Source organism: Dendrobates tinctorius, unplaced genomic scaffold (assembly GCF_039654945.1).
Source record: "Dendrobates tinctorius isolate UK_male_01 unplaced genomic scaffold, ASM3965494v1 ptg000075l, whole genome shotgun sequence".
NCBI classification, from domain to species: Eukaryota; Metazoa; Chordata; class Amphibia; order Anura; family Dendrobatidae; genus Dendrobates; species Dendrobates tinctorius.
The window spans coordinates 32,741,929-32,766,843 of record NW_027361743.1 but is presented as its reverse complement, the minus strand read 5'-3'; the positions used below and the strand labels follow the sequence as shown (position 1 = coordinate 32,766,843).

The following is a 24,915-nucleotide window of genomic DNA, read 5'->3' as shown; positions in this document are numbered from 1 at the left end:
CAGGAAAATCACCAGCCAGGAAGAAGGGTGTCGGCAGCCTTATATCCAGTCCTCAATTCCAGCCACCCAGTCATCATCTAGCTGCCCATGTGTTTGGTAATCAGCCTCACTACCTTCCTTCACCAGAGTAGGGAGTTCATCAGACCTCAATGGTGAAGGGAAAAATGAACTCACAACAGTACCTCCCCCTTGAGGAGGGGTCACCGAACCCTCATCCATGCCACCAGGGCGATCAGGGTGAGCCCGATGAAAGGCACGCACCAATCTTTCGGCATGAATATCAGAGGCAGAGACCCAGGAATTATCCTCCTGACCATAACCCTTCCACTTAACCAAATACTGGAGTCTCCGTCTAGCCAGACGGGAATCCAGTATCTTCTCTACCTCATATTCCATGTTACCTTCAACCAATATAGGGTCAGGAGGTGCCACCCCAGGAACTACTGGTTCAATAAACCTCTTCAACAAGGACTTATGAAACACATTATGAATTTTAGATGTGACATGAAGAGCCAACCGAAAAAAGACCGGATTAATAATCTCCAAAATCTTGTAAGGTCCAATAAATATAGGCTTAAACTTAGGAGAAGCCACCTTCATAGCGATATTTTTTGATGACAACCAAACCATATCACCCACCTTAAACTGGGGACCAACGGTCCTACGCCGGTTGGAAAACCGCTGGGCCTTTTCCAGGGAGAGAGACAACTTATCCACTACTTGGTCCCAGATCTGGTGCATTCTCTCCACCACAGTGTCAACACCTGGGCAGGCAGAAGGCTCCACCTGCCCTGAAGAAAATCGAGGGTGAAAACCAAAGTTACAAAAAAAAAGGTGACATCAAAGTGGCAGAACTAGCTCTATTATTTAAAGCAAATTCGGCCAAGGGCAAAAATGAAACCCAATCATCCTGATCGGCAGAAATAAAACATCTCAAATACGACTCCAAAGTCTGGTTTGTTCTCTCCGTCTGCCCATTGGTCTGAGGGTGAAACGCAGAGGAGAAGGACAACTGAATTCCCAGCTTGGAACAGAAAGTCCTCCAAAATCTAGACACAAACTGAACTCCTCTGTCAGATACAATGTTCTCAGGAATCCCGTGCAAGCAAACCACGTGTTGCAAAAACAAGGGCACCAACTCAGAGGAAGATGGCAACTTAGGGAGTGGTACAAGATGGACCATCTTAGAGAATCTATCACAAATCACCCAAATAACAGTCATTCTCTGAGAGACAGGCATATCAGAGATAAAATCCATTGAAATATGGGTCCATGGCCTCCTGGGCACCGGCAAAGGCATCAACAAGCCACTAGAGCGAGAACAATGTTTAGACCCGGAGCAAGTCCCACAGGACTGCACAAAATTCCTGACATCATGAGACAAGGCTGGCCACCAAAAAGACCGACTCACCAGATCTCTAGTACCAAAAATACCTGGATGACCAGCCAATGCAGAGCAATGAACTTCAGACATCACTCTCTTCCTCCACTGGTCAGGAACATACAACTTTCCACTGGGACAACGCTCAGGTTTGTCCTCCTGAAACTCTTCCAGAGAACATCTCAAATCGGGCGAGATGGCAGAAAGAACTACCCCCTCGCCTAAGATGGTAGCAGGCTTAGTCACAACAGGAGAATCAGCAAGGAAACTCCTAGAGAGGGCGTCTGCCCTGACATTCTTAGTGCCCGGAAGAAAAGAGACCACAAAATCAAAACGTGTGAAAAACAAGGCCCACCTAGCCTGTCTAGGATTCAAGCGCTTGGCCGACTCCAGGTAAATCAAATTCTTGTGGTCAGTAAGGACCACGACTTGGTGTTTGGCTCCCTCCAACCACTCCTCAAATGCCCATTTCATGGCCAACAGTTCCCGATTCCCCACATCATAGTTACGTTCAGATGGGGAGAACTTTCGGGAAAAGAAAGCACAAGGATTCATTTTAGATGTCACAGGATCTTTTTGGGACAACACCGCTCCTGCACCAATCTCAGAAGCGTCCACCTCCACCTGAAACGGGAGTGAGACATCAGGTTGCCGCAAAACCGGAGCAGAAGTGAATCTTCGCTTCAGCTCCTGAAAGGAAGAAACAGCCTCCGGAGACCAATTCAGCACATCAGCACCCTTCCTAGTCAAATCCGTCAATGGCTTGGCAATACCAGAAAAATTAGCTATAAATTTCCGATAAAAATTAGCAAAACCCAAAAACTTCTGGAGGGCCTTCAAAGAAGTGGGCTGAACCCAATCATAAATGGCCTGTACCTTGGCCGGGTCCATTTCAATAGTTGACTGAGACAAAATAAATCCCAAAAATGAAATCCTCTGTACCCCAAAAAGGCATTTCGATCCCTTGACATACAGGGAATTCTCCCTCCAAATCCGGAACACAGTCCGAACATGTTCCACATGAGAGTCCCAATTCTTGGAGAAGATCAAAATATCATCCAGATAGATAATCAAAAATTTATCCACAAAGTCTCGGAATATATCGTTCATGAAGCACTGGAAGACAGAAGGGGCATTAGTGAGCCCAAAAGGCATCACCAGGTACTCAAAATGTCCCTCCAGAGTATTAAACGCCGTCTTCCATTCATCCCCATGCTTAATGCGAATAAGATTATACGCCCCCCTGAGGTCAAGCTTGGTAAACCAGCAAGCACCTTTAACTCTGGAGAATAGATCAGAAATCAGGGGTAACGGATACTGATATTTAACAGTAATTTTGTTGAGGGCACGATAGTCAATACAAGGCCTTAATGAACCATCCTTTTTAGCCACGAAAAAAACCCAGCACCTAAGGGTGAAGAGGATGGTCTAATATGACCCCTTTCCAATGCCTCCTTAATATAGGATCGCATAGCCTCGTGCTCGGGTACAGATAAATTGAAAAGCCGACCCTTGGGGAATTTACACCCCGGGTTCAGCTCAATTGCACAGTCATAACTCCTATGAGGAGGCAAAGACGCAGACTCATTCTCACTAAATACATCATAAAAGTCAGCCAAATAGTCAGGAACATCATGCGACTGGGGAGAGGTGGAGAAAACAGGAGCATCACTAAGGGCACACCGACAACCCCAACTCACCACAGACAAAGATTTCCAATCCAGAACTGGATTATGGATTTACAACCAGGGAAACCCCAGAACAATGGTATCATGCAAATTATGCAACACCAAAAATCTGCAATTTTTTTGATGGTCTGGGGCGACCCGCATTACCACCTGGGTCCAAAACTGAGGTTTATTCTTCGCCAAAGGAGTAGCATCAATACCCCTCAAAGGGATAGGCGTCCGCAGAGGTGTCATAGGAAATCCACAACGTTTAGCAAAATCCAAGTCCATCAGGTTCAGAGCTGCTCCTGAATCCACAAAAGCCTTGGCGGAAAATGTGGACAGGGAGCAGATCAGAGTAATTGCCAGAAGAAACTTAGGTTGAACACCACCCACAGAAAACGTGTGTGCACAACGTTTCTCTCGTTTAGGGCAGACAGAAATAATATGCGAGGCATCTCCACAAAAAAAACACAGCTTATTACGCCTTCTGAACTCCTGATGTTGCGCCCTAGACAAAACTCTATCACATTGCATAGGTTCAGACATTTGTTCAACACGTGGTAACATCTCTCGTGTAGTTTTGCGTTCACGTAAACGCCGATCCACCTGAATGGCTAATGACATAGAATTGTCAAGACCAGAGGAAACAGGAAATCCCACCATAGTATCTTTTACAGTTTCTGACAAACCCTTCCGAAAGAGGGCTGCCAAGGCCAGGTATATCCAGGTAGTAAGGACCGCCCACTTTCAGAATTTTTGACAGTACAACTCTGCCGAATCCCGACCCTGGCTTAATGCCAACAGGGTCTTTTCAGCCTGATCAATAGCATTAGGTTCATCATACAACAACCCCAAGGCTTGAAAAAATGCGTTCACATTATTCAGAATAGGATCATCAGGTTTCAAAGAAAACGCCCAATCCTGGGGATCGCCGCGCAGCAAAGAGATGACAATTTTAACCTGCTGCACGGAGTTCCCCGACGAGTTAGGCTTCAAGGCAAAAAATAATTTACAATTATTCTTGAAATTCAAGAATTTAGACCGATCCCCCAAAAATACATCAGGAGTAGGAATCTTTGGTTCAGCAGCATGTGACTGAGCAAGATAGGCGGAAATTCCCCGCACTTCAGCAGCGAGCTGCTCCACACAATCAGACAATTGCTTCATCTCCATTGAGAGAAAAATTCCCCCTACGGCCTCAGAGATATAGAGGAAAAAATATGCACACAGAAGAAGAAAAAAAATTCTGACACTTTTTTTTTTTTTTTACAATTCTCTCCTGCTATTGAGTACCCTAGGATCTGCGGTATGGCTGGTGATTCTGCTATGATGAGTCACCGAAGGAGGAAAAAACAAAATACCAGCTAAGTCCAGAAAAAACAGAGAGGTTGGCAGCTATCGGATTGCAGACCCCTGAACCTATCCACAACAACTAGCAGTAGCAGTGGGGGGTTCCTACGGTGCCCTAGACCCCTCGATCACAGCCGGAGAACTATATAGCCTAAAGACAGAAAGGGGAAAAACTAAACTGCCCCAGAGCAGACCACAAAGCAATAGGCAGCCCCCAACATATAATGATGGTGAAGCAAGATGAAAACACTAACACAGATAGAAAGATAGGTTGAGCAAATGATGGGGCCCAAGCTAACTACATAGGACAGGATAAGAAAGCTGCTGTCTGCCATCCGCAAAAACCCTATCAAAATGAGCCAACCGACTGATAGGAAAAACAGGCCCTGAAGTCGCTAGGCTTCAAAAGACTATATCAGCACTCAGGTATATTCTGAAGACAGAGCAAAATATCAACAGATCAGAGACAAAAATGGAGTTCAGCTCACCCCCGGCCGGGGATGGCAGAACTCCCAAAAAACAAGGCAAAACAAAAACAAAACTGAAGAGTACAAAGAAGAGCAGAAAACTTAGCTTTGAGATGCAGGAATCAGACTGGTCTTCAAGAATCCAGCAGGAAAATCACCAGCCAGGAAGAAGGGTGTCGGCAGCCTTATATCCAGTCCTCAATTCCAGTCACACAGTCATCATCTAGCTGCCCATGTGTTTGGTAATCAGTCTCACTACCTTCCTTCACCAGAGTAGGGAGTTCATCAGACCTCAATGGTGAAGGGAAAAATGAACTCACAACAGCTGTCGCTATAGTATATGGCATATCTACACACATGATCAAAATTGTTGGTACCCCTCGTTTAATGACAGAAAACCCCACTATGGTCACAGAAATTACTTGATTCTGACAAAAGTAATAATAAATCAAAAATCTATGAAAATGAACAAATGAAAGTCAAACATTGCTTTTTAGCCATGCTTCCACAGAATTTATAAAAAGTCTTGAAATAGGCCTGGACAGAAATGATGGTACCCCTGAAAATAATATGACAAGAGGGACATGTTAAATCGCGGTATTAGGATCACAGGTGTCTACACTCTGAGAATCAGTGAGTGGGCCTGTATGGTGCCCGACACATAAACGCATAGTATAGAAGTCTTATGTATATGCAGATATAATACCAGCAGTCATCCCTCTTATGAATTGTAGGTACGGACAGTAAGTGGATGATCCTCAGTATTTTGCACCTGTGTGGCCTCTCATATGTCATGATGGAGCAGAGACAGTAATGTCAGGGTAGTGATTCCTAAAATGATCAAGACTCTTTTTGCAGCCTGGTGTTATGATGTCTTCCGTGTGAACCAGTTGTATGGGCCTCACCAATAGGCTGTAAACCAGCATGGCACACTACAGGTAACTGCGTGACTAGCTTAATAGTAGCCTTATCTGGTCATTTACAGTCAATCTCTTTTCCTTTCATGCAAGTCAAGTAGTCCGTGCAAAACATTGGACTGCACTCGGATGACATCTAAGTGCAGTCCGATTTCCACGGACTGACAGAATGGAGAAAATTGAGAAATATTTTTCTCCCTCTTCTCCTCATCAGAGAGAATTGAGTCACACTGTACTGATATTCGGATTATTCTCTGATCAGAGTATTATTAGCATAATCGACCCGATTCTCTGGGATGAGAGTAAAGGAATACATTGTTGACATCCAGCACCCATATCGATCAGCTGCTAGGATTATGCAGCTTTACTCAATATGTAGTGGGCTCTGCTAAGTACTGCAGATCAGCTCCTGTTGAAGGTAACAAAGGTTGACCTGCAGTACTCAGCATCGGTCACTAGTACTACACATTGAATGGAGCTACCCAGTGCTGGTCTGGTTTACATCTGCCCACTGCTGGAGCTAATACCAGCAGATTGTAGGGATGATGGGTGTCAGATATTCTTTCAATGGATGTAGAAGATCTATGATACAGATAGGTTACCACTGCGGGAGCTAATACCAGCAGATCGTAGGGATGACGGGTGTCAGATATCCCATGATTGGATATAGAAGCTCTATCCTACAGATGGGTTGCCAATGCCGGAGCTAATACCAGCAGATTGTAGGGATGATGGGTGTCAGATATTCTTTCAATGGATGTAGAAGATCTATGATACAGATAGGTTACCACTGCGGGAGCTAATACCAGCAGATCGTAGGGATGACGGGTGTCAGATATCCCATGATTGGATATAGAAGCTCTATCCTACAGATGGGTTGCCAATGCCGGAGCTAATACCAGCAGATTGTAGGGATGACGGGTGTCAGATATCCCATGATTGGATATAGAAGCTCTATCCTACAGATGGGTTGCCAATGCCAGAGCTAATACCAGCAGATTGTAGGGATGATGGGTGTCAGATATCCCATGATTGGATATAGAAGCTCTATCCTACAGATGGGTTGCCAATGCCAGAGCTAATACCAGCAGATTGTAGGGATGATGGGTGTCAGATATCCCCTGAATGGATATAGAAGATCTATCCTACAGATGGGTTGCCAATGCCGGAGCTAATACCAGCAGATCGTAGGGATGATGGGTGTCAGATATCCCATGATTGGATATAGAAGCTCTATCCTACAGATTGGTTGCCAATGCCGGAGCTAATACCAGCAGATTGTAGGGATGACGGGTGTCGGATATCCCCGGACTGGATATAGAAGATCTATAATACAGGTAAGTTACCACTGCGGGAGCTAATACCAGCAGATCGTAGGGATGATGGGTGTCAGATATCCCATGATTGGATATAGAAGCTCTATCCTACAGATGGGTTGCCAATGCCGGAGCTAATACCAGCAGATCGTAGGGATGATGGGTGTTTGATATTCTCGGATTGGATATAGAAGATGTATCCTGCAGATAGGTCACCAATTTTATTTGCCCTTTAATAAGTATTTGATAGCGGCCGGGGTTAACGACCTCATCTCTGCCACATCGTGTAAAAGCAGTACGCCATTGATGTCTGTATCCTTCATCACCAAAGGTGAACACATGGCAACTAACTGGAGCTTTCATTGCACATGTTGGCTTTAATCCCACTGTTTGGTTGATGCACTAAATAAGCTTCATATAATATAAATGCAGAGACATAAAATGCTTTCTAACCCCCGGGGGTCCTGAACTGTACGTGTCAGGCAATGCGTGGGAACATTGCATTTATTGTAAAGCCGTATAGGAAAAACCTGCCTGGTATAATTATTAGGAATAAGCCGACTAGTGAACCCAACAGCAGATCCAAGTAACGTACGATGTGGCAAGAGGCATTTTCTTGTTCCCCATCCTGATCATAAATCTTATAGGTGGCACTTGTGTCACAGCAAAGTGCTAAGAGACACCCTGAAACAAACGCGGCTCCATTCAGGAGAGATTCTTGACTCAGGGGAACGTTCTCTTATCATTTCTCATTTCTTATTATACAGACAAGAATACTTTATCGAGCTGCGGTAGGATGAATCCTTCTGCTCCTGCTGCGGGGGCTTGCATAGGCTAAAGAGGTTATAATATAAGATGTGATTGGAAGGTAGAGAATCGCTTTCTGATGCAAAATGAATTCTCAGATGAGAGTTTGCATGTATTACTCAAGTTATCGACATTACAAAACATGTCCAGGGGAGACAAGAAGAAGAAACCCTCAGTCGCGCAGAGGAGAAAGCTTTACATTCAATATTCCAGATGACATGTGCGTCTCTGATGGGTCAGACCTGCAGGCAATTAAATAAAAAGCGAACTAAGGATAAAGAGGCGAAAAGATAAACCTGTACGAGCTGCCTGTGTGACCAGGGATCAAGTATAAGTGCAAGTCGTACAACAAGTACTAACCCAGCAGCCATGAATCCTTTTATTTTTATGGAAAATGTGCTCTTTTATTTCTGCCAATATCTTTAAGTTAATAAATTTATGTATCTACAGTATTACCTGGATAGGGACAGAAATGGTTCAGGATGAAAGCGCATCTATCGCCAGATTTCCATATACAAACTGCATAAATTATTAAACAGATCTGTTAAATCTGATGAGGCCGGTACATTTACTCCGAAAAATGAGAATGGCTGCATAATCCTTTATGAAAGTATAACTAAATCTCTCCCAACCTTGCCTGATTGCCATCTCCTCAGTGTCCCTCCTCGCTGTTGAGATCTCACACTGCTCAGCGCAAGCTGCAGCTGTCAGGCTGGGTGGCCAGAGACTGAATACACTGTGTATCATGAGCTATTTCATTCTGTAAACAAACTCATAAAATGCTCGTCCTAACTATACAGGTTTGAACACCCATTCTGACTTGTATCATCAAAGTAAATACACCAGCAACATCAAGTCTAAATGCTCTATTTATTAATGTATACAGTTTATAATGTAGAATCTGGTTACAGATCCATTTTAATGATGACTGGTCACAATGAACGTGCCAGTACATTTTAGAGCAGCATTTACTGATTAGATCGATCCATACAGTAGTTTTATGGGAAAAGATTAAAGTTTGTATTTATTAATTTAAAGGGGTTGTCTGGTCTTAGGCTACAAGTATGCAAGGTTACAAGTATGCAGTAATTCTATGTGACTGCAGACTTGAGAATCCTCACATCGTGTTCACTGTGCACTGTCAGGGTTCTCTAGTACTGCTGCCAGGAGCAGTGGGCATGTGACCGCAAGTATACAATTTCCATACATGTGGTCAAGTGCCAACTAGACGTGTGCAGCCTCACCTTAAAGTGCGCCCGTAAGTATGCAAATTGCATACTTGACACATTACTGCGTGTTCCTAACACCAAAGAATTCCGACAGCGTGCAGTGCGCGCCATGTGAGGAGTCAGTTGTCTGCCATCATATAGAGTGACTGCAGTCTCATACCCTAAGGCTGGACAAATTCCTGTCCATTCTGGGCTTAGGAGTGATTTATGAAACATCAGTCTTACCAGATCATACAGAGAAAGCTGGTTCTGATCCTTTTCTGGGGGTGCTTTGCTATTTCTTTTTCCCCTGCATGACTCAGCCAGCTTATGATTGGGCAACATCATACAAGGGAAAAAGTAAACACTCCCCCAAAGTAGAATCTCTGGTAATGCCCCCATTGAAATCAGCATCTAAAATTTACAAGCTAATAACTCCACAATGGAGAGGAGAAATAAAATTAAAAAATCGGTTTTATTCTGATCCTTAGCCACTTTATCATTATATTGTCATGTAAAAAATAGTGAAAAGTCCTCTTTAAGACTAAAAGCAATAAAGAGGGAATCCTCAGTTTTGACCGCAAAAGTCACAAAAAAAGTTTCATACAGGAAGCCAGCCCATTTTTTACTTTCCGTCAAATTCATGAATCACGCTTGCCTTTTTGATGAATTTGGTGTCAAAGTCAGCAATTAATGCTGCAAGTCAAAAAGGGAAAGAGACTTAAAAAAACCCCCAAATGATGAATCTGAGCCAATGTGTTTCGAAACCTCTCCTCGGGTATTCTTTGAGTTGCAAGATCAGGACATCACTGTCTTTCATATAGTTGAGGATCTCCAAATTAAATTCCCCCAATATAAGATATTTTTGGCATAGCCCGTGGATACGCCTTACATTGTATATCCAAAACCACATAAAGTGTATCATCTTCTGTTTTAAAGCATTCATGAAGTTGGCGGATTCAATTGTAATAAATCACATTTAGAAATTGTAATATCTCAGCAAATTTTAATTCTCTTTTCTTTAATACACAAAGCAATGACCATACTATTGAAAATCAGTAACATATTCTACTTAAATTACATCATTCAGACATTCACAATTTACACCTATCAGTATAAGAATCTACTGAACCGGAGAGCATTAATTCCCTAAAATATTTAATAAAATGTTAACTGTATCTAGATACCTTACCAATAGAGATGAGCGGATCTTTTGAAATTTGATTTGCCAACTTCTCTGAATTTCCTCTTAGAATTTGATTTGCACAGATATCAAAACTGGAAAGCTTGTAATTGTTCAGAAGATACACGAGGGGGAGACAAGAAAGAGGATCTTGCTGACCATAAGAGCTTACACTTTACAGGGAGAGAGAGGACCCCACTGACCATAAGAGCTTCCACTCTGCAGGAGACAGAGAGGACCCTGCTGACCATAAGAGCTTACACTCTATAGGAGAGAGGACCCCACTGACCATAAGAGCCTATACTCTACAGGAGAGAGAGAAAACCACTGACCATAAGAGCTTACACTCTACAGAAGAGAGAAGACCCCACTGACCATAAGAGCTTACACACTACGGGAGAGAGAGAGGACCCCACTGCCCATAAGAGCTGACACTCTACAAGGAGAGAGAGGACCCTGTTGACCATAAGAGTTGACACTCTACAGGGAGAGAGAGGACCCTGCTGACCATAAGAGCTTAAGGGGGTTTTACACATAGCGATATCGCTAACAATATCGCTAAAGCATCACCAATTTGGTGACGCAGCAGCGATATTGCTAGCGATATCGCTATGTGTGATACTTACCTCCGACCGGCTCCCCTGCTGTCCATCGCTAATCGCGCGAGATCGCGCAGCTCCATTTCTCGTCGGGCGCTTCCTGCTGGGCTTCCTGCTGGCGCCGACGAGCGACGGGAGGACGTGGACGGGAGGACGCCAGGATCGCCACGTCTGAAAGGTAAGTATCGTCCACTAGATCGCTGCTATGTCGCTGTGAGATCTGCCTGTGTGGCAGCTCACTAGCGACCATTTAGCGATGCACTAGCGATCCTGACCGGGTCGTATCATTGTCGGGATCGCTGGTGCATCGCTAAATGTAAAGGGGCCTTTAGACTCTATAGGGAGAGAAAGGACCCTGCTGACCATAAGAGCTTACACTCTACAGGAGAGAGGACCCCACTGACCATAAGAGCTTACACTCTACAGGAGAGAGCGAAAACCCCGCTGACCTTAAGAGCTTACACTCTACAGGAGAGAGAGAGAGGACCCCACTAACTATAAGCACATACACTCTACAGGGAGAGCGAGGACCCTGCTGACCATAAGAGCTTACACTCTACAGGAGAGAGTGAGAGAGAACCTAGCTGACCACAAGATCTTACACTCCACAGGAGATAGAGAGAGGACCCTGGTGACCATAAGAGCATATGCTCTAAAGGAGAGAGAGAGAGGATCCCGCTGACCATAAGAGCTGACACTCTACAGGAGAGAGAGAGGAACTAGCTGACCAAAAGATCATACACTCTGCAGGAGAGAGACAGAGAGGAACCCTCTGACCATACTCTACAGGAGAGAGAGAGGACCCCATTGACCAAAAGAGCTTACATTCTACAGGAAAAAGAGAAAGACAAAGAGAGGACACTGCAGATCATAAGAGCTTACATTGTAGATTCACCCAGTGACTCTGGAGATGGAAAACAACTCTGTTGTTCAAACAGTAAAACTGGGGACCACTGGTCTGTGATGGCCCAGGTACTGACCTACTCTGTACAAGTTATGATGATACGCCAATTGTTATAGCTGTAGGGCATTATGAGGAGGCCTGTAAGGCCATGCAAAATGATGTTAGCCTGCTCTCTGATGCTTCAGCAGAACCACAAATGAAATCTCAAATTGTTCAAATTCACGTGAAACTACAAATTTCAACGAATTCAACTTGAACGCGATCCTCCACAGATCGATCCACTCAATCTCTAATTACCAAGATATCTTTCCTAATGGGTGGCTCATTATAGCTCAGTGCTGCTTAATACTTTGTTCTGAATCATCAGCTCACAGAATAATTTGTGACCCTGGCTTAAATCCGTGCATAGACCTACATTTTTAATATGGTAATGCCTCCTGCTTTATACAATGTCTTACCAATCCGAAATATATTTAATGACTATCTTGGCTCCATCCTTATGCTGTCGTGTATAACCTAGAACACCGGCTATTTCACAGAATATTGTGGACTTACTGTTAGTTGTCCTGTTGTGATCGCTCTGGACGCTGTCATTAGACTGATTGCTTGACAGTGACGACACACTGGAGCTCCGTACAAATCCAAAAGCTGCAAGCTTTGCTGCGGGCAACCGGGAGTAGCCGGGGGGGCGAAGGCCAGATTGACAAGGCTTTGGAAGATTTGACTTTGCACCATTTTGTATGGAACCTTTTTTAACATCCTCTGTGAAAAAAATATAAAACATGGGAAATGAAATGTAGAAATTTAAAAGGGGTTTTACAGGCAAAAAAAAATAAGAAAAATAAATTGTCTGACTGTCCCTGTATTGGGTCCTCAAACTCCTGTTATTATTTAGCATTTTTAACTCCTTTTCAGGTCTTTAGAACCCTCCTTATCATCTATTACTGTTTACATTCTGGACTTTCCACCTTATGCTGTGCCTTTAGACTATATTTCCCAGGGTGCTATGGATTCTCTGTCGCACACACTCTCCTCACTCTATAGACCACCATGCTAAATATGGATAAATCACTGCACACTCAGCCATTCCATAACTTCCACAAGTATGTGCTAGCCGGAGAAGCTTCTGCATTCCATAATGTCCCAGGAGCCAACACTGGCCACACACACAGGCTCAGTGCACTATAGAGGATCAATGAGTCCTATAATGTATTCATTTATAGGACTCTGGAACAGTCAGCAGCACCACAATGCTTTCTCACACCCTTCTTACTATTCTTCTCGGTGGAGCCTGCATTTCTTCTGTGGTTTCTATGCTTTCCCTCCCTGTGCACATCCCCAGTCACTCACAGATTGAGTCCTCTTTGAGGAGCTGGCCTTGTTCTAAAAAATATGGGACCTATGCACGTAGAGTGGAGTCCACGTCTCCAAGGGATGAAGACTTTTTTCAGCATGGAGCACCGTTACATTGAATTTATTGTTGTGTTTTATTAGAGATTTGCTTGCTCATCATTTCATCCTCCAGAATAATTGTTTCCATTCAATGACAGTAAGCAGAGGAAGACGTGCAGGCTGGATCTTATGCTTATATAAGGCCAGACCCATGATTGGTAATCAAGGAAAGCAATCATTCCATTGTTCTCCCAGTCACTAGTCCCATTGTGTGGATGGGAATAGTAGACCCAGCAGAGCCATTACTACAGGGGGTCTAACCTACAGTCCAAGGTAATGGGTTCGTTCTGAGGAACATACCTCCACCAAGGCACAGTTAGCTTTTTGGGGGAGCGAGTGAACACTTCTGCCCATTGAGGGGGCTGATCCCAAGGAGGGAGGGCAATAGGCCACGTGCTTTGTGAGGAGTTGGTAGAGACACGTCGAGGGGCGAGGATCGATGGCTAAGGTCCTGGTGCCTATGGATGGATGGCTTATGTAGTTTGCTATGGTTGAGGGATCTGTTGTCTGGATTGGAGGAACTTTCCTAAGGGATCTGTTGTCTGGAGTAGCGTGGACTGTAACTACAGACTATACTGGCAGGTGATACGAAATCTATTGTCCAACCAAAAGTCGGGAGACAGTGAGTATTGTCTGGTATGGGGGCAGTGGTACTACCTGCTCCAGGGAGGGGATCTTGTGGACTGGGGGCAATGTATTTTGGCCATCTAACCAGAGTTCTTGTAAAACCATGGACGTAAGAAATAAAATATAATTGCAACGTTAACTTGCCTACGTGATTATTGCAACACACAAGTTCAGATCTTCACACCCTCCATAATATCACCGTTCAGACAGCACTGTAGTGCACCATGCTAGCTTGCAGCCAATTAGTGATGCCCATACTATTAGATCAGGTGGGTTTCCCAGTACCTTATGACTGCAACCCACAGGGACATATACCCCAAATTCTCCTCTAACGCTAAACGTGCAAAAGATGGAAAAAATAAATTAGTTATTGGTTGATATTTTGGCCAAAATAGGCAATCTCGCAACCCTTGGCATGGGTCCTCATTGTCTCATAGCGAGTACTCATATAGAGTGCTGTAAACCAGACACTGTGCACTACATATACGTGTGTGACTGGTGCCCTATACAAGTCTTATCCATGTACATTTATAGTAATAGACAACCACTCCCTCCAATAGGTGTGTTATTGTTTTCCCATCAGAAAAAGTGATGTTCTGTAGCCTCATGTTTGGTGTTGTCAGATAGACTAATTTAACCCAACGAGAATTCAATTTATATGTTCAAGTGTTATGCATAGCAATAACTACTCTGTAGCGACTCACATCGAACTATCAAAAGCGCAATCACTGACGCACTTGACGCAAGGCACCACTGCTAGGCAAGTCCCTAATATTCTTCACCCATTCCCGATAGGGAGGGGAGCTTTACAGAGCCCTTCCCAGCCTGCTATCGCAGGATTGCTAGCGTCTGGTGACGCAGACTATGTGGAGTCAGGTATGAGAGTAAATCCAAAGCTAGCAAAAATCCCAAATGAAAACCAAAAGGATACCCTGGGGACCGAATCTAATAAAGAAGAACCAATAACGACTATTAGCAACTACTGAGAAGCAACCAGAGCTCAACGAGGAAGCACTCACCATACACCTACGCAGGGGAATTGAATGAACAGCACTGAACTGAATTAGAAGCAGGCTGTAAATAGCCAGCCAAGTCATGTCCAGGGAGCCATTCCCTGCTCACCTGAACAGCAGGGTCCACACATTCCCACTAATGGTTAACATCAGGCAAGGCAGCGTCCTGTGTTGCCTGGCAACTAGGAGACATAAGTCCCATGTCTCTATGAAACCAATGGTAAGCGTGGCGTCTTGTGTTCCCACATCGCCCATCACTTCCGCACTGTGTGTAGTCATACCACCCAAGTGCCCGCCAGCTCCGCCCCAAGCACGGACAGATTGGCGAAGCAGTCTGGAAATTGGAGGAGGACAATTGCGCCGATGGCAGGTATTCCTAGCATAAAGGAAATGATGCAACTAAGTTGGATGTACATTGGACAATCTCGCTGATGTCTGAGGATAGAATCATAGAATGGAAAGGACCTCCAGGGCCATCGTGTCCTACCCCCTGCTCAGTGCAGGATTCACTAAACCATCTCAGACAGATGTCTCTCCAGCCTCTGTTTGAAGACTTCCATTGAAGGAGAACTCACCACCTCTCGTGCAGCCTGTTCCACTCATTGATCACCCTCACTGTCAAAAAGTTTTTTCTAATATCTAATCTGTATCTTCTCCCATTCTGTTTCATTCCATTGCTTCTTGTGTTTCCATGTGCAAATGAGAATAAGGGCTCATGCCCACTTGCGATGAATTCAATCCGATAAAAATTTGGACCAATGTTATTCTATGATTGCGTCTTCATCTGCATTTTTTTTCCAGTTCGGATCGGATCACAATCAGACTGGAAAAAGATCGCAGAATGCTGCGACTGTAATCAAAAGTCGGATCGCATCCCGCGATAGAAGTCAATCGCACAGCATTCAGACCATGCGAGTGCTGTGCGAATTTTACGCACCGGTGTCCTTTCAAAAGCCGGCAATTCATATGTGGCTAATGTAAAATCAAACTGACAGGTTATAATAGAAAAGATATAATAGATATATACATATAGAATACATATATATAGTACAGACCAAAGGTTTGGACACACCTCATTCAAAGAGTTTTCTTTATTTTCATGACTATGAAAATTGTAGATTCACTCTGAAGGCATCAAAACTATGAATTAACACATGTGGAATTATATAATTAACAAAAAAGTGTGAAACAACTGAAAATGTCTTATATTCTAGGTTCTTCAAAGCAGCCACCTTTTGCTTTGATTACTGCTTTGCACACTCTTGGCATTCTCTTGATGAGCCCACGACCACCAATGTGCAAAAATTTTGCAAGGGCCAACTAGTGTACTGATTTAATAAAACATTATTTTTTGGAAAAAATGGCGTGGGCTCCCGCACAATTTTCCAAACCAGAGAGGGAAATCCAGCGACTGAGGGGAAATGTTCATAGCCTGGGAAGCGGGTAATACCCATGGATCTTCCCAGGCTATTAATATATGCTCACAGCTGTATACTTAGCATTTACTGGCTACTAAAATAGGGGGACCCCCAAAAGAATGATGTGGGGTCCCCCTATAATTAATAACCAGAAAAGGCTATGCAGACAGCTGCGGGCTGATATTTTCCCATGGTTCTGAGGTCACAGCAGTTCAGCCCGGCTGCGAGAACAGCTTTAATGATGTCACCGCTCGTCACTGAAGCTGTTCGCATGGATTAGCTTTATAATAAAGATGGGAAACTGTGTTTAGTGTTTTATTTCATTTAAATACTTTATTCTGGCTGTGTTTTTATTTAACCTATAACAAGTATAGGATTAGTAATGGATAGGTGTCTTATTGACACCTCTCCATTACTAAGCCATGGGCTTGGTGTGACCTTATAATACAAAGGTGACATCAACCCCACAATTATTACTTCACTTGCCACCGCTACAGGGCAAGTGGCAAGAGAGAGGCTAAGTGCCAGAATTGATGCATCTTAGAGATGCGCCATTTCTGGGGCGGCTGTGAGCTGGTGTTTGTAGCCAGGGCTAGGCTATGAATGACAGTGATGAGGTCACGGCAGTTCAAGCTCAGTGTCTTCATAGCAGATCACCGTGAGAAATTCTCACGGTGATCAGCTGTGAATACACTGAGCATGAACTCCGATGCCCTCTTCACTGGCATTTTCCCACAGTACAGAGGGATTGAGAAAGCATCTATACAAAAAAGCGAAACATACATTGGGGTTTTCTGGGTCCTGTCCGGTGGACAAACGGTTAGAAACCGACTCCATGAGGATGGTCTGAGTGCCCAATGTTCACAGATGAGGGTTGTGTTCACAGCCCAACACCATGCAGGACGCTTGGAATTTGCCACAAAACACCAGGACTGGCAAATTCGCCACTGGTGCCCTGTGCTCTTCACAGATGAAAGCAGGTTCACACTGAGCACATGTGACAGACGTGACAGAGTCTGGAGACGCCGTGGAGAGCGATCTGCTGCCTGCAACATCCTTCAGCATGACTGGATTGGCAGTGGGTCAGTAATGGTGTGGGGTGGCATTTCTTTGGAGGGCCGCACAGTGTTGGGCTGTGAGCACAACCCCCATCTGTGAACATCAGAGACTCAGACCATCCTCATGGAGTCGGTTTCTAACCATTTGTGCAGACACATGCACATTTGTGGCCTGCTGGAGGTCATTTTGCAGGCCTCTGGCAGTGCTCCTCCTGTTCCTCCTTGCACAAAGGCTAAGGTAGCGGTCCTGCTGCTGGGTTGTTGCCATTCTACGGCCCCCTCCACATCTCCTGGTGTACTGGCCTATCTCCTGGTAGCGCCTCCAGCCTCTGGACACTACGCTGACAGACACAGCAAACCTTCTTGCCACAGCTCGCAATGATGTGCCATCTTGGATAAGCTGCTCTACCTGAGCCACTTGTGTGGGTTGTAACATCCGTCTCATGCTACCACGAGTGTGAAAGCACAACCAACATTCAAAAGTGACCAAAACATCAGCCAGAAAGCATTGGTACTGAGATGTGGTCTGTGGTCCCCACCTGCAGAACCACTCCTTTATTGAGGGTGTCTTGATAATGGCCAATAATTTCCATCTGTTGTCTATTCCATTTGCACAGCAGCATGCAAAATTGATTGTCAATCAGTGTTGCTTCCTAAGTGGACAGTTTGATTTCACAGAAGTTTGATTTACTTGGAGTTATATTCTGTTGTTTAAGTGTTCCCTTTATTTTTTTGAGCAGTGTGTGTATCTATATATATATACAGTATATATATATATATATATATATATATATAGTGAGGTAGCGCTGTTATTCGGGTAGGGGATACTCGCTCAGCAGCCACAAAATCAGATCCGGCACAGATTTTCCATAAAGCAAGCATAGTCCATGCAGTTTATTCAACATCATAAACCCACAGCAGAAAAAAACTTCATATAAACAACAGAGCGTCCATGGCAGAGTTTCACTCTGTAAACCCTTTGTTCACACAGGTTGTACAATGTCCAGCATACAGGCTTTCTTAGCCTCACTTATCTCACCCACGTCCGGGTTTCCTCATGGCTGCTTCAGCTTACTGCAGACATTCATTCCCTCCCCTGGGAACTCTCAGACACGTGCAGCCATTCACCACAGCCACTTCACAGGCTGTTAGCCAGGAAGCTCCATCTCAGCGGGACCTTCCACACTGGACCAATCAGGTCCCAGCATTCACCTCATGTGACCTACCCTGGCCACATTATATGGTCCATAGCCACGCCCACCAGGTCACATGACTATGACCTCATCACAGGTCCTTCACACACACATATACACTTTACAATAGTGTTATTAAACACACCCCCTAGGTGGGTTTGTAGGTAACTAGTCCCTGACACATTGAACCAGCACCTCAGCAGTATCACTGCTGATTAACACACACATAAATCTCCATCTCAAGGCCACCCACCTTGAGATATGTAACGGTCATTCCGTATCTTGCCATTCATCCACTCTCCTGGGACATCCATACAGTGCCCCCTAGTGGACCCAGTGGTCACTACACCAAATACCTCCCCCCTCTGTTCAAACTTGTGGGGTTGATCACACAACCTTACATCAGGCTCTCGAGACCATGCACTCATTACACCTTGCCCCACAGGTCGAGCGAACCATCTCCTTCTATCATACGGCCTCATCTCTACGTTAGACCTCCCCTGCCCCCAGCGGTCAGAATATCAGCCCTGATCTTTGGCCCTCCAGTTACAGTCTCTGCGTCATGAGACACTGTCTAGTCACCACATTCCTCTCCCTGTTTGTTCCGTTCCCCGACCAACTCCCCTGGTTGGTACGGTCATCAGTCTTAGTTGGGCCTACTGTCTGGCCTGAGTCTGACCCATTCAGTGTCTCACAGGAACTAATGTCTCTCAGCCTCGAATGGCCCGTCAAACTGCCACTTGCTGACATTCTTTGGCCACCTGCCATGTCACTACTTGGAGGAACCCTTCGGGTCCTTACACCTTGGGTTGGAGGCGGCCGCCACTTAGTGTTCCGAACCACTTTATTGATTCGCCGATGGTCCAGCCTCAACTGCTCAATCTCTTGCAGGTACCCCACTCGATACTCCAAGAGCATCCAAAAGTTTCTCAGGCTTTCCACGGAACCAACCACCAGGACGGGAATCCTACCCTCTTCACTGGATACCTGGTCTTCATCATCAGGAGGGATCCTCACCCTCACCACACCGGAGCTATTTACAAGGTCTTGCATTACCTTCCCTTTGGGAACCGGAACTTCCTCTTTCCGCAAACCCAACCGATCCATAGCCTCTCTTGCTAACTCTAGGCGTCGAGCAACTTTCATATTACTCCGCCTAACCAACTGTTTGATATGGAGACACTGCAGATGCAAGTTTTTCAGGACAGCCACCAGCTTTGCTGTGTCTTCCCTGGCTGACATTATCACCAGCTGCCGAGTCTCAGGCGCCCAGTGCACCTTACCGCCCCTTTGAAAGCCTCATGCACACCTTCCTCAGCACAGGCCCCTTGCATGTCTTTTGGTACATCAATCACAAACTTGAAGGTCGTGGTCTTGCTCTCTTCCTGGGTAGGAGGCCCTGGCTTTACCACGGACACTTCCCTCACTACAGTTGACCCGACCGGGTGACTGTCTTCTTCAGTTCTTAGCTCCCCAACTTCACAAGATCTCATCTCTTCATGACCGTCTGCCAAGACGGGCACCAGCAGCTCCGTTCCACCACCAGTCGGACCCGGCCGCTGTTCATCACTGTCAAAGTTCTTCTCCCCCAGAAGACCACTTACAGTTTCTTTCAGCGCCAAGACTTCTTTCTCGAGCTCCTCAACCCTGTGCTCGGCCATTTGTCTCAGGACTGTTTCTTGTTCGAGATGTCCTTCCACTGTCTCCTTTATCAGCTTTATCTCACGATCCTGTTCTCTTTTGGCCAGCACGTGTCTCACCACTACCTCTTTAATTATATTGTCAAAGGGTACCACTGGGTCAGTCCCACCAGTCGAGTGAACCGTCCTGTTACCATTTAACCGTGTTTTTACCCCAGTCGTCTCATCTCCCAGCCCACCATCCGTCATATCACGAGACGTCAGGTCCGTAAGTTGGGCAGATGTACTTCTTCTTCCAGTCAGTTCTACCTCTGACCTGTCCACGTCAGGAGCCGTCACTGTCTCAGTGTTTGCTGGCCCCACAGTCGAAACGTCTCCATTGTCCGACCATACATCATCAAACAAAACAAAGTCCCGGCCCCTCTCAAAGGCATAGACTAAGTCCCGTGGTATCTTGCCCCCTTGACACTCACCACCTTTGGTCCCCTCAAACATTACTCTGTTTACTGTATAGTTCACCATGACCCCATGTTTACAGCGAACCCTGTCGTTTTTCTCGGTCAGAGATAAAATGAAAGGAGTTCCTGTCAGAGTCACCTGACTCTCTGAGTCCAGTCTACCAAAGACTCCTTCCTGGTGCAGCATCACGGTACACACCTGTGGCCCGTCATTATCCGGAAAATACATGCCGCACTCCTCAAAACTCATACAGACACACTGCGGTTCCCCAGACATACCCACTGAGGCAACCAGTGCTGCTATTTCCTGAACCACCCCAATTTGGGTCACCGTCCCCTCCTGGGACTCCACCCCTTTTTGAGTTACCACCCCAATTTGGGTCACCGCCCCCTTCTGGGACTCCACCCCCTTTTGGGCTACCACCCCGATTTTGGGCTACCACCCCAATTTGGGCCACCGCCCCCTTCTGGGATTTCCCCATGTCCGTTATACCGGTCTTGTCAGACCACAGTTCACACAACACAGTTTATGTCTTTTAACGATACCACACAAGTCCTTGCTGGCACCACCACAGGTCCTGCTGTCACCGATCACCGACACCACCGGCTGCTGTTCACACACACAGAGCAGCTGGTGTCCTCTTCGTAACCCCGCCAAGTTACAGGAAGCCACTTGTCCCCTTCATAACCCTGCTTAGTTACCGGAAGCCGCTTGTCCCCTTTGTAACCCCGCCGAGTTACAGGAAGCTGCTTGTCACCTTCTTGACTCCCACTGAGCCACCGCAGGCTGAGTTGAGAAAAGAAGAAAAAAACACACCACAAAAACTCACGTGTCCTTTCTGTGTGCTCTTCAGGATGTACTGTCTCCGCCTGAGACCGTCCAACACACAGGGCACACCGGGTGTTATTCAGGGAGCCGACCCTTCTCCCAGGGTCCCCCAACACACCGGCCTCACCAGGTCCAGGGGCTCGGCGGGTGCTATTCAGGACATCCGTCTCTGCCTGAGACACTCATGCCTCACCAGGTCCAAGGTCATATCACGTGCTCCAGGGATCCGATTCTTCTCCTAGAATCTCCCAACACTGACCCTCCAGGACCTTGCTCACTGAACCCTCCAGGTACACAGTCTTTATCACTGACCCCGGTCAGTACAACACAAACACCGGTCCGTTACTTGTGTCGGCCACACAGGTCCTCGGATACCTCTTCTCCACAGAGGCACCCTATAGCAATCACCAGTCTCTTTCTCACTGACCCCGGTCAGTACAACACGGTTTTCACGACCATCACCTGCTGGCCACGCAGGTTCTCGGACCCCTCTACCGCAGAGGTATCCTATAAGTCTCTTTCTCCTGGGGAAACGGCCGCACTGGGCTCACCGATCCGGATAGTGCCTTACTCACTAGGCCTCCCCACGGTTCCAGAACCATAGCCGGGCAGTGGCTTCCCCAACCGTGGGCCTTCCTTGCTCAGCGTTGCCCTTAGCAACTGACTTTGCAGTCCTCTTCCGTTGCTCCCAGCAACAAGGCTACAATGCCTGCATTCTTCACCAATTGTGAGGTAGCGCTGTTATTCGGGTAAGGGATACTCGCTCAGCAGCCACAAAATCAGATCCGGCACAGATTTTCCATAAAGCAAGCATAGTCCATGCGGTTTATTCAACATCATAAACCCACAGCAGCAACAAAACTTCATATAAACAGCAGAGCGTCCATGGCAGAGTTTCACTCTGTAAACCCTGTGTTCACACAGGTTGTACAATGTCCAGCATACAGGCTCTCTTAGCCTCACTTATCTCACCCACGTCCGGGTTTCCTCATGGCTGCTTCAGCTTACTGCAGACGTTCATTCCCTCCCCTGGGAACTCAGACACGTGCAGCCATTCACCACAGCCACTTCACAGGCTGTTAGCCAGGAAGCTCCATCTCAGCGGGACCTTCCACACTGGACCAATCGGGTCCCAGCATTCACCTAATGTGACCTACCCTGGCCACATTATATGGTCCATAGCCACGCCCACCAGGTCACATGACTATGACCTCATCACAGGTCCTTCACACACGCATATACACTTTACAATAGCGTTATTAAACACACCCCCGGGTGGGTTTGTAGGTAACTAGTCCCTGACACATTGAACCAGCACCTCAGCAGTATCACTGCTGATTAACACACACATAAATGTCCATCTCAAGGCCACCCACCTTGAGATATGTAACGGTCATTCAGTATCTTGCCATTCATCCACCCTCCTGGGACATCCATACAGTGCCCCCTAGTGGACACAGTGGTCACTACACCACTATATATATATATACAATATATATATATATACAGTGTGTGTGTGTGTCTTTTGAAGGATATTTCATTTGAAAATGATGTGTAAAATGACACAGAATTGCTGTATGTAGAAGCTCATGTTAAAATCACATTGCAATGAGATAGCAATCGCACTGCATTTTGATGTAAATCGGATGCTAGCTGTGAATAATTGGATTGTACTGGCAGAAAAAATGCATGACAGTTGGATGACACTTGCATTACATTCGTCCAACTCTCCTGCATCAAAATCGGACCGATTTTAAAATCGCTAGTGTGTCTCCAGCCTAAGAATGATCCTTCTACACTGTGACATCCCTTCAGATATTTATAGACAGCTATCAAGTCTACTCTTATCCTTCTTTTTTGCAAGCTAAATATTCTCAGATCCTTTAATCGTTTCTCGCAGGACATACTTTGCAGTCTGCTCATTATTCTGGTCACTCTTCTCTGAACTTACTCCAGTTTTTCAATGTCTTTTTTTTTAAATGTGGTGCCTAGAACTGGACATAGTATTCCAGATGAGGCCTGACCAAGGAAGAGTAGAGAGGGATAATTACTTCACATGATCTAGACTCTAAGCTTCTCTTTATACATCCTAGAATTGTGTTTGCCTTTTTTGCTGCTGGATCACACCGTTGACTCATATTCAGTCTGTGATCTATTAGTATACCCAAGTCTTTTTCCCATGTGCTGTTGCTTAGTTCTATTCCTTCCATTGTGTAGATGTGATGTTCATTTTTCTTGCCCAGATGAAGAATCTTGCATTTCTCCCTTTTAAATACCATTCTATTAGTCGCTGCCCATTGTTCAAGCTTATCTAGATCCTTCAGAATCCTTTCTCTGTCTTTTCTAGTGTTAGCCATCCCTCCTAGCTTTGCATCATCTGCAAATTTGATTAATTTACATTCAATTCCTTTATCTAGATAATTTATAAAAATGGTTAACATCACTGGCACCAAGGCAGAGTCTTGTGGTACCCCACTTGAAACACTCTTCCAATTGGATGTGCAACCATTTATTACCACTCTTTCAGTATGATCACTGAGCCAGTTATGAATCCACCTAACTGTAGCCTTGTCAATCCCATACTTGGTCATTTTCTATAAAAATAGTATGAGATACTTTATCAAATGCTTTACTGACGTCGAGATATTCTATATCTACCGCATTTCCCTGATCCACCCAGTCAGTGATTCCACAATGAAGGAAGACAGATTAGTCTGGCATGACTTGTTTGCTACAAACCCATGCTGATTGTGGTTAATTACTGTATTCTTATCCAAGTACTTACATACAATGCTGTTTGATAATTTACTCAAAGATCTTTCCTGGTATAGAAGTAAGGCTCACTGGCGTGTAATTTATTGGCTCCGTCTTCTTTCTTTTTGAAGATAGGGACAACATCTGCTCTTCTCCAATCTTCTGGAAGTGGTTCTGCAATTTCCTCTGCTAACTCTTTCAGTACCCTATGTTGTAATTCATCTGGACCAGGAGATTTAAATTCATTTTACTCAGCTACATGTTCCCTCACCATCTCTCTGCTTTTATATAGTGTGGATTCTTTTATTTCTTTGATGGCACTATGAAGATCAGTTGATGTTACAATTGCTTCCTTAAAGAACACAGATGCAAAATAGGAACATCATTTTTATCACTTTATCCTACAAAAATTCTATAGCATCATTGACTTTTTTTATGCTTTTGACATACCCCCAAAATTCATTTGTATTGCTTTTGCTCTCCCTTGCAAGCCTCACTTCATTAATGGTTTTAACTCTTCTAACTCTTGCCCTGCATTCCCTGCAGACAGCATTATATTCTTCTTTAGATATGCCCCCTCTTTCTATCTAATATATGGTACATATCTTTTTAATAAGTGTTTAAGTTCTGTGTTCATCCATCCAGGTCTCTTTAAATGCTTCCATTTCTTC

At 45.2% G+C, this 24,915-nt stretch overlaps 1 protein-coding gene across 2 annotated transcripts in view; it reads right to left on the bottom strand.

The window, feature by feature from the left end:
- The window catches only part of MTUS2 (microtubule associated scaffold protein 2), an 876,814-nt gene that overhangs the window by 457,254 nt on the left and 394,645 nt on the right, over window positions 1-24,915 (bottom strand). For both annotated transcript variants that reach the window (XM_073583159.1, XM_073583160.1), the window contains exon 4: window positions 12,358-12,564. In XM_073583159.1, coding sequence (XP_073439260.1) covers window positions 12,358-12,564 — 207 coding nt within the window. The remainder of the gene's footprint in view (window positions 1-12,357; window positions 12,565-24,915) is intronic.